A 14,994-nucleotide genomic window follows, 5' to 3' on the forward strand; every position below is an offset into this window, starting at 1 on the left:
TCTGGTTTAAAATCCCAAAGCTATAAAATCCGTAACACTTGATTATTCTCTGATCTTGTGGCCGTTGTGTCAAGCTGACAATAGTGTTCTAGTAATGAAGGGGAATGACCGATAGTTTACATTACATCCCGGAACTAGCTCGATCATAAAACGGGCCCCTTTATGTAATTTAGTTTTTTATACTCATCGAAGTCCGGTCTGATTTACCTGTTATTATAAGGGACTTTAACAAAGTGTCTTAATTGTACGGAATCACCTGATGTATATATGTAAGTACAGTAACGAGACAACAATACCTGTAGGTTTTGCTGACACATGACATAAACCAGAAACTCGTCAGTTCAATAACAACCTACTAGGTATGTCTAAACACGATGCGTATCGTACATGTGTGGAGAAATGAAAACGAGTACGATATTTCATTTTCACCTTTTTACGTCATTAACGGAGTGTGACATTGTGTAGCACACTTTCACTTGCAATCACAGTAGGAAAGCCGCTACGAGCATGCGTCATCGACCGACCTTACCTTTGCCAGGTGTTACTAGCTAGTCAGCTTCATACCACATATTTATTTTCTCATTAAAACGAATCCACGTTTCTTTATATCAAAAATATGATCCCATGGCGACCATCTATCTATACACGAGATAGATCAATCGATAGAGATAGAGAGGTCACGTTCTGGCTACATTATAAGAAATGGTGACAAATTAGAAACGAAGCTAACCGTGCAGGGTCGGTTTTAACTTACCTGTTTCAAGTTGTATGTACATATAAGGAATACTAATGTTAGCAGAGTGAGACCACATTTACAGTATTGTCAATGAAACTTATACAAAATAATTCGGGGAAAGGTGAAGTTGGCAGAAGTGCCACATGGGAGGTTCCAATGTGCATGTTAGTAAGCTGGGATAAAAGAGCCTTTGAGGAAATGGAGTTTTAAATTTCATTGGATTTTACGAGGGGAAATATTTGTGTTATTTGAAAGATAAAAAAATGAAATCTACAAACAGGACGAAATTCGCTGACTACGTCAGACTTCCTGGTCAATAAAAAATGTATAAATATATTATCAAAATTAATTAAAACTAAATATAAGTTATGCAGCAATAGGAGCCAAATTAAAATAATCTTAAAATTTCAATAAGGTGATTTTCATAATTAAAGTATGACGATAATTATGTATATTGTGTTGAGTCTATAGTATATCGTGACACAATAGTATTTGCAGTCATCTTTAAAAGCTATTATGATAATAGCCAGTAAATAATCAATTTTGACTATCTTTATTCGACGTGCTTTATAATGATAATAACACCTCCCCACTTTGTATATAGTTTGGTAGTTTCATTTTCCCTTCTCAACTAATGTACCTCTTATTCAATACATAACCAAAAACGGGCAGACTTAAGTCTGCGAAATTTTAAGATTAAAAATGAACACTGATATTTAAATAAGTATTTAACTTAACGCGATCGGTTCATTTTTACTCTGCCTAAGCTGGCATTAAAGGTTGGAGCAAAAATATTTAACCCAACAGATTTGCATATTCTGCTAGTCTAAAGCTGTAGCGTATTACGGCGACCGGGCTGTTGACTCATGTCTATTTTAAGTGGTAGTGTCCCGTACGGTATTCCGTTGTTTTCTGTTGTATATGGGGTGTATATCTATATCTTTATATGGTAATGTATTATGAAAATGTAACAAACATCCTAATTTCGATATACAGTATACACAATACACACACGTACACTTTTATCTGTATCTAATTTTTACCTGGGTGAAAAACTCGAAAAATTGGGCGGGGCTTATCGTCTAACTCTGCTACTCACCCATGTGTAACTAGGCGGTGAATGGTGTATATAAATAGCCCAAACGCTTTCTAGTCGTATTGCCTTATAAGGATAACTACATCTCCTTTTATGGTATTGGCGAGATCGAGCGTGCCAACAGCTGAACTGGCGAGTTCGAGTGCATTTAAAACTCTGCACACAGCCGGTATTCTGTCACTTTGCCGTTGACGGTTGAGAGGAACACACTGAACATCTTTTTGGGTAGAATTTGGGGTAGACATCTAATAACATCAAAATGTGTGACGATGATGTAGCCGCTTTGGTTGTCGACAATGGATCCGGTATGTGTAAAGCCGGTTTCGCTGGAGATGACGCTCCACGTGCTGTTTTCCCATCCATCGTCGGAAGACCCCGTCACCAGGTAATTACAATTTTCAAAATTTTCAATGTCGGAAGATTTTTATAATGTTCATTTTGAAATATAGTCCTTATTTAATGTATAATTTCAAAATAGCCACGCAGACAATGTTTTAGAAATGTTTAGGACATCTCGATATTCATGTGTTGTGTGTCAAATTCTTGTTACCTAATGTTAGATAATTTCAGTGTTTCGGCTTCATATTTTGTTTAGCGAGTGTCAAACAATTCCTAGCGAAATTTCATTCAAATAATGTAATGCATAAATGGTATTTTGCTACGGAATGAATTCGCTGCTATATAGCAATCACTTGAATGTTATAATATTATGTACATGGGCGTTGCCCGAGCCGGCATTAACAAGTTTCCATTTTGTAAATGAAGTACATTCATTTGAGGCTTTAAATTACACGGATATCAGTTTGTACACTTGGCGCAAGCGATTAATCGTTCACGATATTAGATTTCGATAAAATTGTTTAAATACGGGGAATAATGAAGGTGATGTCGTGTTACGTCTCGTTTGGCCACGCCCTACTATGGTAATGGCTTTGTTCTTCGCGAACTACTTTCATTTCTACTCGTGTATTCACGGTTATCTAGTGAGCTGTTTTAATTTTACTATACCAATGTCGACAATCCTGTAATGTTAGGAATGTTCCTTATATATAGGCTTGGTCCATACGTCATACATACAAGTACCGGTGGCGACTAACGTTCATGGCCTAGTTTCCGGGCATGGTTAGGTAAATCTGGTGACGTTTTGTAATGTTCCATATATACTTGTATTCGGCTTTTTGGTATTTGATTACATTAAATTTACTCATTTTAAGTTTTTCGCCGTTGGTGTCGGTGATCGTTTAGTGTGACGAGACATTCTCAGAAACGCTACTCCATTGTTAGGTGTGACGGCTGCCCGCGTCAATCGATAAAGCGGACGACTGAATACACACATGTGTACTCGTGTACCGGTGTATAAGCCGGCCGGCGTTAGCGACAGATGGAAAGATGTCGACACGAAAACGCTCCAAAGCAAATGTATAGGTCAACAAAGGTCAACCATTGTCGATATTTCGAGCACTTTCTTCCTGGTGGCCATTCATTCGCTAAAGTGTACAGAAATTTTCTTCCTGCTAGGACCTTAATGTTAGCTTATAATTTCAGCGTATAATAAAGTAAATTAAGACACAGTAAAAATGTTTCAGATATTTTTTGCCTTTTTAAAAATTTAATTGTGACTAGTTAAATAGTGTTGCCCATGGTTGTAAGAGTCCTAGGGACATTGTTACACTTCAGTTTCCTTCACATGCACGACTAAATATCTATTTGCCGATTATATTGAAATCCTGAAAGAGTTTGAAAGCTATTTTTGGAGTATCGGTTAGTTTGTTACATCAATACTATACTTGAAAGTGATTTTAAGATTTTGCTAATCTTTATCATTACAGGGTGTGATGGTTGGTATGGGACAGAAGGACAGCTATGTCGGTGACGAGGCCCAAAGCAAGAGAGGTATTCTCACACTCAAGTACCCCATTGAACACGGTATCGTCACAAACTGGGACGATATGGAGAAAATCTGGCATCATACCTTCTACAACGAGCTCCGTGTGGCTCCAGAGGAGCACCCCGTCCTCCTGACAGAGGCTCCCCTCAACCCCAAGGCCAACAGAGAGAAGATGACCCAGATCATGTTCGAGACCTTCAACTCCCCCGCCATGTACGTGGCCATCCAGGCTGTCCTGTCCCTCTATGCCTCTGGTCGTACCACAGGTATTGTTTTTGATGCCGGTGACGGTGTCTCCCACACAGTCCCAATCTACGAGGGCTACGCCCTTCCTCACGCCATCCTTCGTTTGGATCTTGCCGGACGTGATCTCACTGACTATCTGATGAAAATCCTTACTGAGCGTGGTTATTCATTCACAACCACAGCCGAGAGAGAAATTGTTAGGGACATTAAAGAAAAATTATGTTATGTAGCTCTTGACTTTGAACAGGAAATGCAGACCGCTGCTTCATCATCATCACTAGAGAAGAGTTACGAACTTCCTGATGGTCAGGTGATCACCATCGGCAACGAAAGGTTCAGGGACCCCGAGTCTCTATTCCAGCCTTCATTCTTGGGAATGGAATCTGCCGGTATCCACGAAACCACATACAACAGTATCATGAAGTGTGATGTTGATATCCGTAAAGACTTGTATGCTAACACCGTACTTTCTGGTGGTAGCACCATGTTCCCCGGTATTGCTGACCGTATGCAGAAAGAAATCACTGCTCTTGCTCCACCAACAATGAAGATCAAGATCATCGCTCCACCAGAGAGGAAATACTCCGTCTGGATCGGAGGCTCCATCTTGGCTTCTCTGTCCACCTTCCAACAGATGTGGATCAGCAAACAGGAATACGACGAATCTGGCCCATCCATTGTCCACAGGAAATGCTTCTAAACACTTAAAAAAATCCACGAGAACGACAAAGTCTACACAACTAAGAACAATGATCTGATTGGGACCATTGCACAACTGGTGTTGTGCATTGTCTTTGAACTGTAAACGATGCCATGGGTTCCTGTAATTCGGGAAACGCTATGCAATATAACACTAACCTGGCAATGTTCAGTTAAGTTGCAGTTCCTCTTGGGAAGAGAGACGCCCGTGTCTTAAAGTTGGCAATACGGTCCGAACACGCATCGTCTGTGCTATACCTACCCCAATTTTGTTACTCATTATCACATTGTCAATGTGAATAAAGTTCATGTATGTATATTGTAATAATAAATTTTTTATTTTGTATACAAGAAAAGGTGTCTTATACCTTCTTTAAACGAGATGAACACAATTTTCGCATTATCAAACTATATTAAATTTTTTTGAATCTTGAGTGGAATGCTTTAAAAAAATATTTCGAAATTTAATTTTTTGCGAAATGTCATGTGCGAAAATTGTGCGAATCTCTTCAAGGTGAATGAGCCATGCCGGCACCGAGACTGCACATGATAACGCTTACACTTGACTGCGGAAAAGACCTAAAAGACGGTTTCGTGATCTGAGTCTGAATCTCGATCGTATCGTGATATGGGGCCCCGATTCCTACTAATTGCATAATCATTAGACAGGGTTGAATTCCAATAAATATTTTGTCATTTTTTCATGATTAGGGTGGTATAATATAAACTACAGTCTCGATATCCAATTACATTCAAAATTTATAAATTCACAGTAAATGTTCAATAAAATGTGAAAGGCTGTACCGATATTGGCAAAAGAATGGAACTGGCCTTCGACAATACTGACGTTTCTTGCAGTAGACCAGACCGGCATATCCTCGCTCAGGTTAGTAAAACAAGGGGAGTAACTCCATGTATCGGAATAAGATGAATTTTGTAAGCCTCAGCCTATCGATTCTAATGTTCGTGTAGATCCCAGTATTGAGTCGGAAGTATAATGGTTAACAAATTTGACAAATATTGTGTACCGATAATGGCATTTGATAAAGGGAATGGAATTGCCGTAGATTTTAAATAGTTTTTTTATAAGAGAAAATCCATTTTCTAGAGCTTTAGAGGTAGGGGACATTCATAACCTGAATAAGATAAAACTGACTCCTCGCAGTATTACTGGGGCTACCCCAATAAAAACGAATGTTATATACAGGTACTAAAATTAAATATTGTAGGCGTTGGTAGATATTTTAATGGAGTTGGGGTCTATTTGTATCAAAATCTGTAAAATCGCATTCTACATATGTAAATTGCGCTTTTGTCGATTTTCTTTTTACATCTAGACCCTAAAACTTATAAAATGGTCTATGGACACTCTTGTGGGTCCATAATGTATGACACTAACTAATTCTCAGATCCTTGTCCATCTAACAACCACATGAGAAATCTGCTTCTTGCACAAGATTTCTTCCAGTTGAGCAAGATTTAACTTTCACATGCATATATTTACAGAGACTATTTGATCTCGTTTTTATATAACACTGAAAGAAAATATGACGTGATATGATCTTAGAACCTACTTTATGTATACTTTTGCATACCTGATTATAATGGCGGGACCAGATGCTGATCGTAGGTCGATGTTTTGTTTTCTGGTTACTACTGGTTTTCCTCTACATTCTCAAACTGGCATTGGTTCAACATTGTTGAGCTTAGTTATTTTTAGAAGATACTTTGTTTGAAGTATTGCCAGATTTATTTCAATATTGTAGCTAGTAAGACTTCTAGACAGATAATGATGTCGTCTTTAATTTCCAACCGGAAAGAACACTAGGCCGGGTATGTATAGTCGTTCTAATCCAGCATGCTACAACTACAGTTCCCCTAATCCGTTCGACGAGTCTTGTGCATACCAAAGTCCTCTGTCACAAAGAATGTCAAATGGTCATTATGAAAGATAACCTTTTTAATATATCGACCCGATAAATTCCATATAGAAGCATTGAAATGGAATCTCCACTCAAGAAGTATTATTTCTGAAGTGTTTAATAAGCATAAAAGACGCACCTGCGCTCAAATGTGATACTAGAAAATTCATACAGTCGTTATATTAAGGATGTATTCTTCTGTGGTTTCAGTCCCGTTGAAGTCTCGTTTCAACATACATCAAAGAAGTTATGAGATTTTCAAATATAATTTATCAGTATCTGTTAGCAAGTTGCCAGATGCAAATTTTGTCAAAAAATTACATTTCTATTTTTTGTAGATTTTTTATACGGGGATTTTAAGAAATGGGCCATTTGACGGCCATTTTGAAATTGTGTCTTTTTCGCTTCAAGAAGAGCCACAGTTTAACCATTTTTTACTGAAATTGTTTTTACTTCAATCATCACTGAGCCAGCATTTTTATCTGTATTTAGCTAATTTTTGCTGCAAATCGTTACTAGGTTCGTTTCGTATTAATTAAAATATTGAGCATTAACATGTGAAACGATACACTTTTGTGACTTTATTTTTACATTTAATAGTAATTTGGGCACTTTTATTTTTTACTCTAAAATACTGAAAAATAACAAAAATTAAAATGGGGCAAAAAAGTAAGCACAAGGATCCCCAATTTTTCTTCCTGATTTAGAAAGAACAACCGTTTCCCTATTGATATGCAAAATAATAACAAAAGTTTAATACCATAACTTTTTCTATAAAGGGTTAAATTTGGCAAAAATGGCTGAAAATGGTGCATTTTGTAGCACAAAATTAAGGGGTTTAGTTTAAACATATTTTATTTGAACAAAGTCAAAAGGAATTAGGCACAAGTTAAACAACTTAGAATTGCCCTCTCCCATACAAATGTATATGATGTTACATAATCAAACATACAATAGCAGCATTAATGGTTGTATATCAAATTACATATATGTAAAAGAAAGAAAGAAACAAACAAACATTAATAAGTATTGGTGGTCACATTTGATTTGTTTAGCCATACCAGCACCTACGTTTTATAGCTACATGTAAAATTGTTTCAACATTTGACATTCATGACGTGACTAATTCCATACAATTGAACATGAATTTTGGAAAATGATATATAAATGATTTTACAATTAATATATCTTACAAATACATTATGGCATTAATGTTCTTTTAGAAAAAAATATCATGAAACAAGTTTTGACAATGAAATGCCAGCGATCTTCATTTAGCAATCAGTGAATGCTGTTCGATCAAACAAAGCGATTGGTATTTCTTATATATTCTTGAATTGTCAGGCGTATGCTTTCATTATCTTTCGGACTAAGTGTATCAGAACCATTAAGTTTCAACCTCAAATTAATATTCGTATTATAAAAAGACGATTTTCTCATAAGTATGACACGGTGGTCATTGAATTGGTCACATTGGAAAAAATAATGAAATGCATTTTCTATAGGAAATAAACAACGACAAGATGGTGATAAAACTAAATTAACTTTGAATAAATCAGCATTTAACGCACTGCAACCATGACGAAGTCTTGTATGCATAATATCAAGTTTTCTGTTTCCAACTGACCGTCTTGCTACAGTCTTTTTCCGTTTGATTAGGGTTTTAAATTTTGTAACAGTTTCTGAAGATCTTATTGTCAAATCTAATGAATTCCAAAGCTTCACCCTACTGGGAAGAAACGATTTTTCAAATAGCACTAGGCGACACGTAGGGGATACATAATCATGATTATTTCTTAAGTTATAAACGGTACTTTCATTAACCCTATCAGGTAAAATATCATGTAAATAAGACGGAGCTATATTATGATGAATTTTATAAAATAATAATATTTTTTTCTGCTTCCGTCTTTCCGATAATGTGTCCCAACCAGTTTCCATATATAATGAATTTCTACTTGCGAAAGAGGTTAAACCTGTAACTATTCTGGCAGCTTCTAATTGTATTTTTTCTAGTTTTTCTGAATCTGAATTGGTGCATCCATCCCACACCTCACTCGCGTATTCCAATAAAGGTCTAATAAACACAGTATATAATTTAGACAGCGTTTCCCCTTTTAATGTAAATATCAACTTGCGCAAAACCGACAAATGCCGTGAGGCGGAGTTAGCGATATTAGTAATATGCGTTTCCCATTTCATATTTTCATTCAAAGTTATACCCAAGTGTCCAAGTGTTTGTGTAAACCACCGTTAGTCAAAATCGTGTTATCAAATTGCAAATTAATATCTAATTTTTCAAGAGAACCGTTAAATAAAACTACTTCAGTTTTATTAGGATTAAAATTTACTTTCCATTCCCTTGACCAGCGCTCTATAATTGATAAATCATGATTTATGTGTTGTTCAATATCTTGGATGTTATTTGAAGAATACGCGAGAGAGGTGTCGTCAGCAAACATTCTTGATAAGGAAAACAAATGTTCAGATATATCGTTTATGAATATCAAAAATAACAATGGTCCAAGAACCGACCCTTGAGGAACGCCAGCTTTTAAATAACCAGGATTTGAGTAACAATCACCAATAACGACAATTTGATTTCTATCACTTATATAATCTTTTATCCAATTATAGATATTTCCCCTGATACCATACGAAAAGAGTTTTTTAAGTAATCCACGATGCCATACCCTATCAAATGCTTTTGAAATATCGAAAAATACCATACAATTTATATAATTAAGGGGTAGGGGTAGCATATGTTATTCTGAGAAAAAATATTAGTCTAATTGATCAAAACTGGTATATTTTTAAAGAAGACAACTAGAAAATGAATTCTACAAACATTCATACATTCATACATATCAAACACCTCATTAGGAGATTATGGCTTTAATCTCTATCTTATATGGTCAAAACGGCAAAATTTCCATAAAATCCAATATTTTGTCAACTAGGTCTCTTTGAGTGACAAAAGCTCAAAATCGAGCACACGGACATATGTTTTTTCTTCCATTTTCTTTTATGGTATGAACTCCTTTTTCCAAAAATCTATATGAGAAAAAAAATTTAATACAAGAAAATTTTGACTTCTTAGAGGTGTACATCCTTATAACAGGGATATGTTTTTATTATTTTGACGCTATAGAAAAAATAACGTAAATTACATTATTATAAGTTACAAAGACTATGCAATATTATTGGCCCTGTGGTAATGTTAATCGTACATTAAATAAGTTACAGAGTCCCCAAATTGTCTAAAAAAACCCAAAAATATAGAATCGAATATCAACGCAATCAGTTGTTATAGAGAAAGCGCTGCACAGGTTCCAGAAATATCGTAAAATAATCTGTTCGTGTATATTGGCGCATATTCCATCATAGGGATAGAGATATGGTGGCATACTAGAGAACTACAACATAAAGTTAACAGGTTAGTGCCAAGGACCATATCTATTAAATTACTACAAGTTATGGTAGAGTAGATTATAGGGCATACGTATTGAGCTACTTGATAGATACGTGTACTCTATTTGGTGATTTTTTTAACTGAAAAATAGTATGAATTGACAATTTCATGTATTACATTACAAATTTCGCCATGCATAATAATGATTTTCAGTGTTTTACCTAAACCAAGGACGTATATCATATCATGGGAAATCCTTACCTAAACACAGCCATAAAAACGGTTTGATTTTGAAAGGAAAATTATCGCTCTTTCCAACGGTAGTAACCGTTTTTATGACGATGTACTAGAAATGTGTTTTTATAGCCGCTAAAGGTAGACGGGTTAGAAATTTTAAGTTGTGAACTTTCCACCCTTCTCGTATATAGTACCATGTAGAATATGATATTTATCTCTTTTTGATCTAGACCTCTAAAACGTCTAAAAATGGTCTTACGGCACTCTGGTGGCTCCTTGATTATATAATCTGTAACTAATTCTCAGATCCCTGTGAAATTTACCTCGAACTTAACATAATGTAACACTTGCTTCTAATAGAATATATAACAAATGCATGAAATGACATGCTTGATATCTTTACTGACCAGGGCATGATGTCGGTGTGCGATAAAGCCACACGGTAGCTAGGAGTCACAGGTATGTCGACCCTCGTGAACGTCAGCACTGATTAAGGTTGGCGTTAATCGTTACTAACACACATACCGTGACGTAATGCTCTACAATATAATGATTGGAATGTCTATGTCACTATCATACCGCTATTTGGGAAGGGCCTTTTGAAGCCGACAGAGAGATGAAAATTAGTAATACAGTTTACAGGTATTTTTTGAACCTATCCTAGGCTTAGTGTACATATATACAGATCATAGACGTTTAGGGGGTCTAGAAAAACATGCTCTCCTGATTTACAGCGTTGATAGGTACTGCTTTTTATCAAGGTTTGATCCAGATCCTATCAAAGACGTCTAATATGATCCATAGACACTACTAGGGGAGGTAACTGGTCTAGGCCCGTTTGGTAAAGGTGACAGTCCAGTCTGATGACAGGACAATTATCCCACTAAAGCATATCCTTATATTAAAGGGACTAAATCGTTAAAAATTCATTTAATAAAACGTAAAACGAATCATAGAACTAAAAATAATTGTAAAAGTTGTGTACTTTGTGTTAATAACAAAATTTAAAAGTTTGTATAACAATTTTGTTCAAAATGGAGAAAAACTGAAATAAATAGTAACGACCTGGTCACTATTTCATATTATTATCTTTCGGCGAGTGTAAACAATCCTTATGTGCATGCGCGACGCGTGAACATTCAAAACATCCGATCGAAGGAAATCTCATCTGTCTATTGGACATATCTGCTATCGACTGAAAACACAAATTTATCGACTACAGGTTCCTGATTACTGTGACGTTTAAACGTTACGTATGCAGAAGTTTTGTGAAGAGTTTCCAAGTGTAAATAATCCTATACTGTACATGTTTTTGCAGACATAAAGAAGAGTTTTCATTATATTATATGGTTTTATACTTGCTTCTACCATTATTTTATTTTCATTTGTCATGATATTAGGTACTATTCCGCTTAGTCCGCTAAACCTGCCTATATTATTAGACTTTTTTTTTCCTAATATATATATTAAAAAAGCCTAATAATATAGGCAGGGTTAGCGGACTATATTCCGCTAAACCTGCCAATATTATTAGGCTTTAAAAAAAGTGGCCTAATATATAGACTTTATAATAAAGAAAAAATGGGAAAAAACTAATAATATAGGCATGTTTAGCGGACTTAGTAAGTACGTGTATTTCTTTTATCATTATATCAATATTTGACATTCCCTAAACATAGTATATCCTTAGTTATAATGTCTATCCCTCTAGTGGGCATTCCCTATATATCTCTAGTTATAGTCTTTATCCGTCTAATATAAGATATATCCGTCTACTGGAAATTCCCTATATATACTTAGTTATAGTGTCTATCCGTCTAATGGACATTCCCTATATATACCTAGTTATAGTCTCTATCTGTCTAATGGACATTCCCCTATATGTCACTAGTTATATAACTTTTTTCCATCTGATTTACTTAAAACAAGCAGCCTAACTATATATCTAAATTTTATGTGTACTTTAATGTATTCAAAGCAAAAATATACCTTACATTGTAGACTATGTATATGTTTGCTTAAAGTTGTATTGCTGCTAATTTCACTGTAACGATATGTAACTTAAACATTTGATATTTAAACATTGACATGTAACTTGATGATTTAGCTCCCCAAAAGCATATGTCGGCCTTTAAGAGAGCCGAAATCTAGGAATCATATATTCCTGGTTTTGAATAAAGCGCCTTCAATCACCGCCATGTTCAGTGACTTCGGGTTTTGTCGGATTCCGAATCGTATCACGTGACTGACGTTCGACACGACCTGCACGTGGTGAGCCAGGTAACTAGCGTAAGCACACATGTGTTTGTTTACTTTTTCCTTCTGGCTTATATGAGCAAATCATGCTGGTATATGTCCACAAATTAATTTTTGAAACATCCAATTTACACATTACCGTAAAATATTGTGTATATCAAAATATAGTAATGTGCGAGCATTGTTTTCTTTGTAGATAGAGTCTGATGAGGTCGACCACATGTTTTGTTTATGAAAAATTGTTGATATTTTCTCTTGGTTTCACAACTCTCGTTTTACTTCGAGATTGTCGCGACGATGTTCGGAAGAGTTCGGAATGATTCGGCATCTTTCGAGCCTATTTTTCACGTGTACACGTTAAAAAGATTTTTTACTTTTATAATTAAAGATACTTCCAGTGCTGCAACTTTATAAAAAATGGTAAAATTAGAAAGTTTAAAACTCAGGCAGACGGAGAAAAATATGTATAACACTTAAACTGTTTTCACTATGACAAAAAGAGCGAAAGTTATAGACCATACAACTTTAATAATGTACATGTACACCTGTATTCACGTATGATATATACATAATTAACGGGTGAAAATACCTCTCACTTCTTGTCATATTTCCATCAAATACTCGAAAGCTTCGTACTTTATTTTAGACAAAAAATGCCCCGTAAAATTCTAAATCGTCATCGGGGCGAGGAGGGGGTGTCCAAATATTGAGGACCTTGCTCCTCCCCCCCCCCCCCCCCCCCCCCCAATTACGTTTCATCTTCCTACGCCACTGAGATACGCTGTAAATGTGTCGGCTATTACGCTTAATCAGGCCAATGTAACCGATAAAATATAAAGTTGCCTCTTAGTGGTGTTATTACATCTATATCCACTAGCCGGATGAGATTTTCAGCGACCTCGATTTCGAAATCAAAGATACACTCGGTTCTTTCCGTTGTAAACAGTCAATGCCGACAGATACAATTTCTTGTTGTGTTTGGCGATATTTTAACGTTGATAAACATTGCCAATAGTTCAAATTAAATGTTGTAATTTTGAAACTTTCTAATTTCAGGTATAAGAACGTTTGTAGGAAGTCAAAACCCCTAAGAAATCTATGTAAATCTAATGATTTTGTAACTTTAATAATGTCAGTAATGTTTAAACCTAAGATGTACACGGAAGACGATCACAGGTACCTGCTGATAAAGAGAGATTGAGCGAACTGTTTTTCCGTTATATTAATATTGTCCCTAAAGGAATATCAACAGATGAAGCTATCCTAAGCCAGGGTAATGTTTTCCTCTATCAATATATGTTAGAACCTCTTTTCTCCCATACTTCACAGGGATATCACGTGGTTGCTAGGGAAAAGGTATCTCTATCTTACACAGAGGGGTGTAAGAGAGCTCACATGCGCTAGACAATCACGTGACGTCATCAATACGTGCGGCGTAACTGCGGCGCGCATTGTAGATGATGTCATCAATTTTGACTCATAACGACGTTCCTGCGATAATGGCTCTATGAAAAAGCTGGAAACCAATTGGAATTTCACCATTTTCCCTACTAAGTATTGATGAGAAGAATCAAAACAGGGATATCTCCATTTCACAGACCCATGTAAGATTCTATTAGTCAATAAGTGAAATACATAAAAATAAATGAAATATAGCCTTCTTCAGATCATATCAATGACGAATTATGAAAGAGAGGATTATTTTGATAGTTGAATAATATATGTAATTTTTTGACCTATTGTTGACGCCATTTTGTATCGACTTCTGGTAATATCTTCACAACTACAAATTGTGGTTAGTTATAACGTATAGGATAAAATAGGATGAAATATGAAAATAAGACCCGAAATCAATAAAGAAACTCCCAATGAGTTAGTTCCTCGCCGAACTATTTTGTTTATAGTTGTTGCACTACGTGCACCAAGTAAAATGTACTTACTCATGCAATGTTTTACAATTCGATGTGACTAAAGGAAAGACTTTAATATCGATGACAACGTGTAAAAATAAAGCATCGAGTTTTACAGAATGTGCACATCTCGAATTAAAGTTTTTTTTCTATACCAAGAGAAGTAACTCTAATAAAAATTGTTTAAAAGTTGAGGATTTAAATTTCAAATCTTTTTAAATGTGTAGTGCCACAACATCGTGTTCATCAAAGATTTAATCTGATTATTTTTGTTTTGTTTTATTGATCATTAAAACAAACACACAAAATAACAATGAACTCCAAATCTACCGCGGGCGAACCATGATAATAGCATACACTCATTTTTATGTTATTATATATTCGTGGGATGTTTTACCCAGTAAGCAACGACATGCCAGTTTTGGGTTTCAAGATTATAATGTGATTTGTTTAGACAACGAAAATTGTTCATTACAAGCAATTGAAATGTATACTATAAGTACATGTATCTGTATGCACGTTCTGCTTTTGTTATGCAGAGGAACATAAAAAACATACAAAATCATGCAAAAAATAATCCGAGTAACTCAAA

General features: G+C 35.4%; 1 protein-coding gene across 1 annotated transcript; it reads left to right on the top strand.

The window, feature by feature from the left end:
* The first annotated feature begins 1,999 nt into the window (after positions 1-1,999).
* On the top strand, positions 2,000-5,021 carry LOC138319002 (actin CyI, cytoplasmic). Its single transcript, XM_069261879.1, has 2 exons — positions 2,000-2,217; positions 3,662-5,021. Exons 1-2 carry the CDS (start codon positions 2,092-2,094, stop codon positions 4,664-4,666), a joined length of 1,131 nt encoding a protein of 376 aa, XP_069117980.1. The 5' UTR covers positions 2,000-2,091; the 3' UTR covers positions 4,667-5,021.
* Positions 5,022-14,994: the final 9,973 nt, after the last annotated feature.

Source organism: Argopecten irradians, chromosome 3 (assembly GCF_041381155.1).
Source record: "Argopecten irradians isolate NY chromosome 3, Ai_NY, whole genome shotgun sequence".
Lineage (NCBI taxonomy): Eukaryota > Metazoa > Mollusca > Bivalvia > Pectinida > Pectinidae > Argopecten > Argopecten irradians.

Bases quoted from the DNA above. Each gene is read 5' to 3' on its own strand.
- LOC138319002 (XM_069261879.1), top strand. From the start codon at position 2,092: ATGTGTGACGATGATGTAGCCGCTTTGGTTGTCGACAATGGATCCGGT. The intron at 2,218-3,661 runs GTAATTACAATT...TTATCATTACAG, and splicing joins TCGGAAGACCCCGTCACCAG to GGTGTGATGGTTGGTATGGG.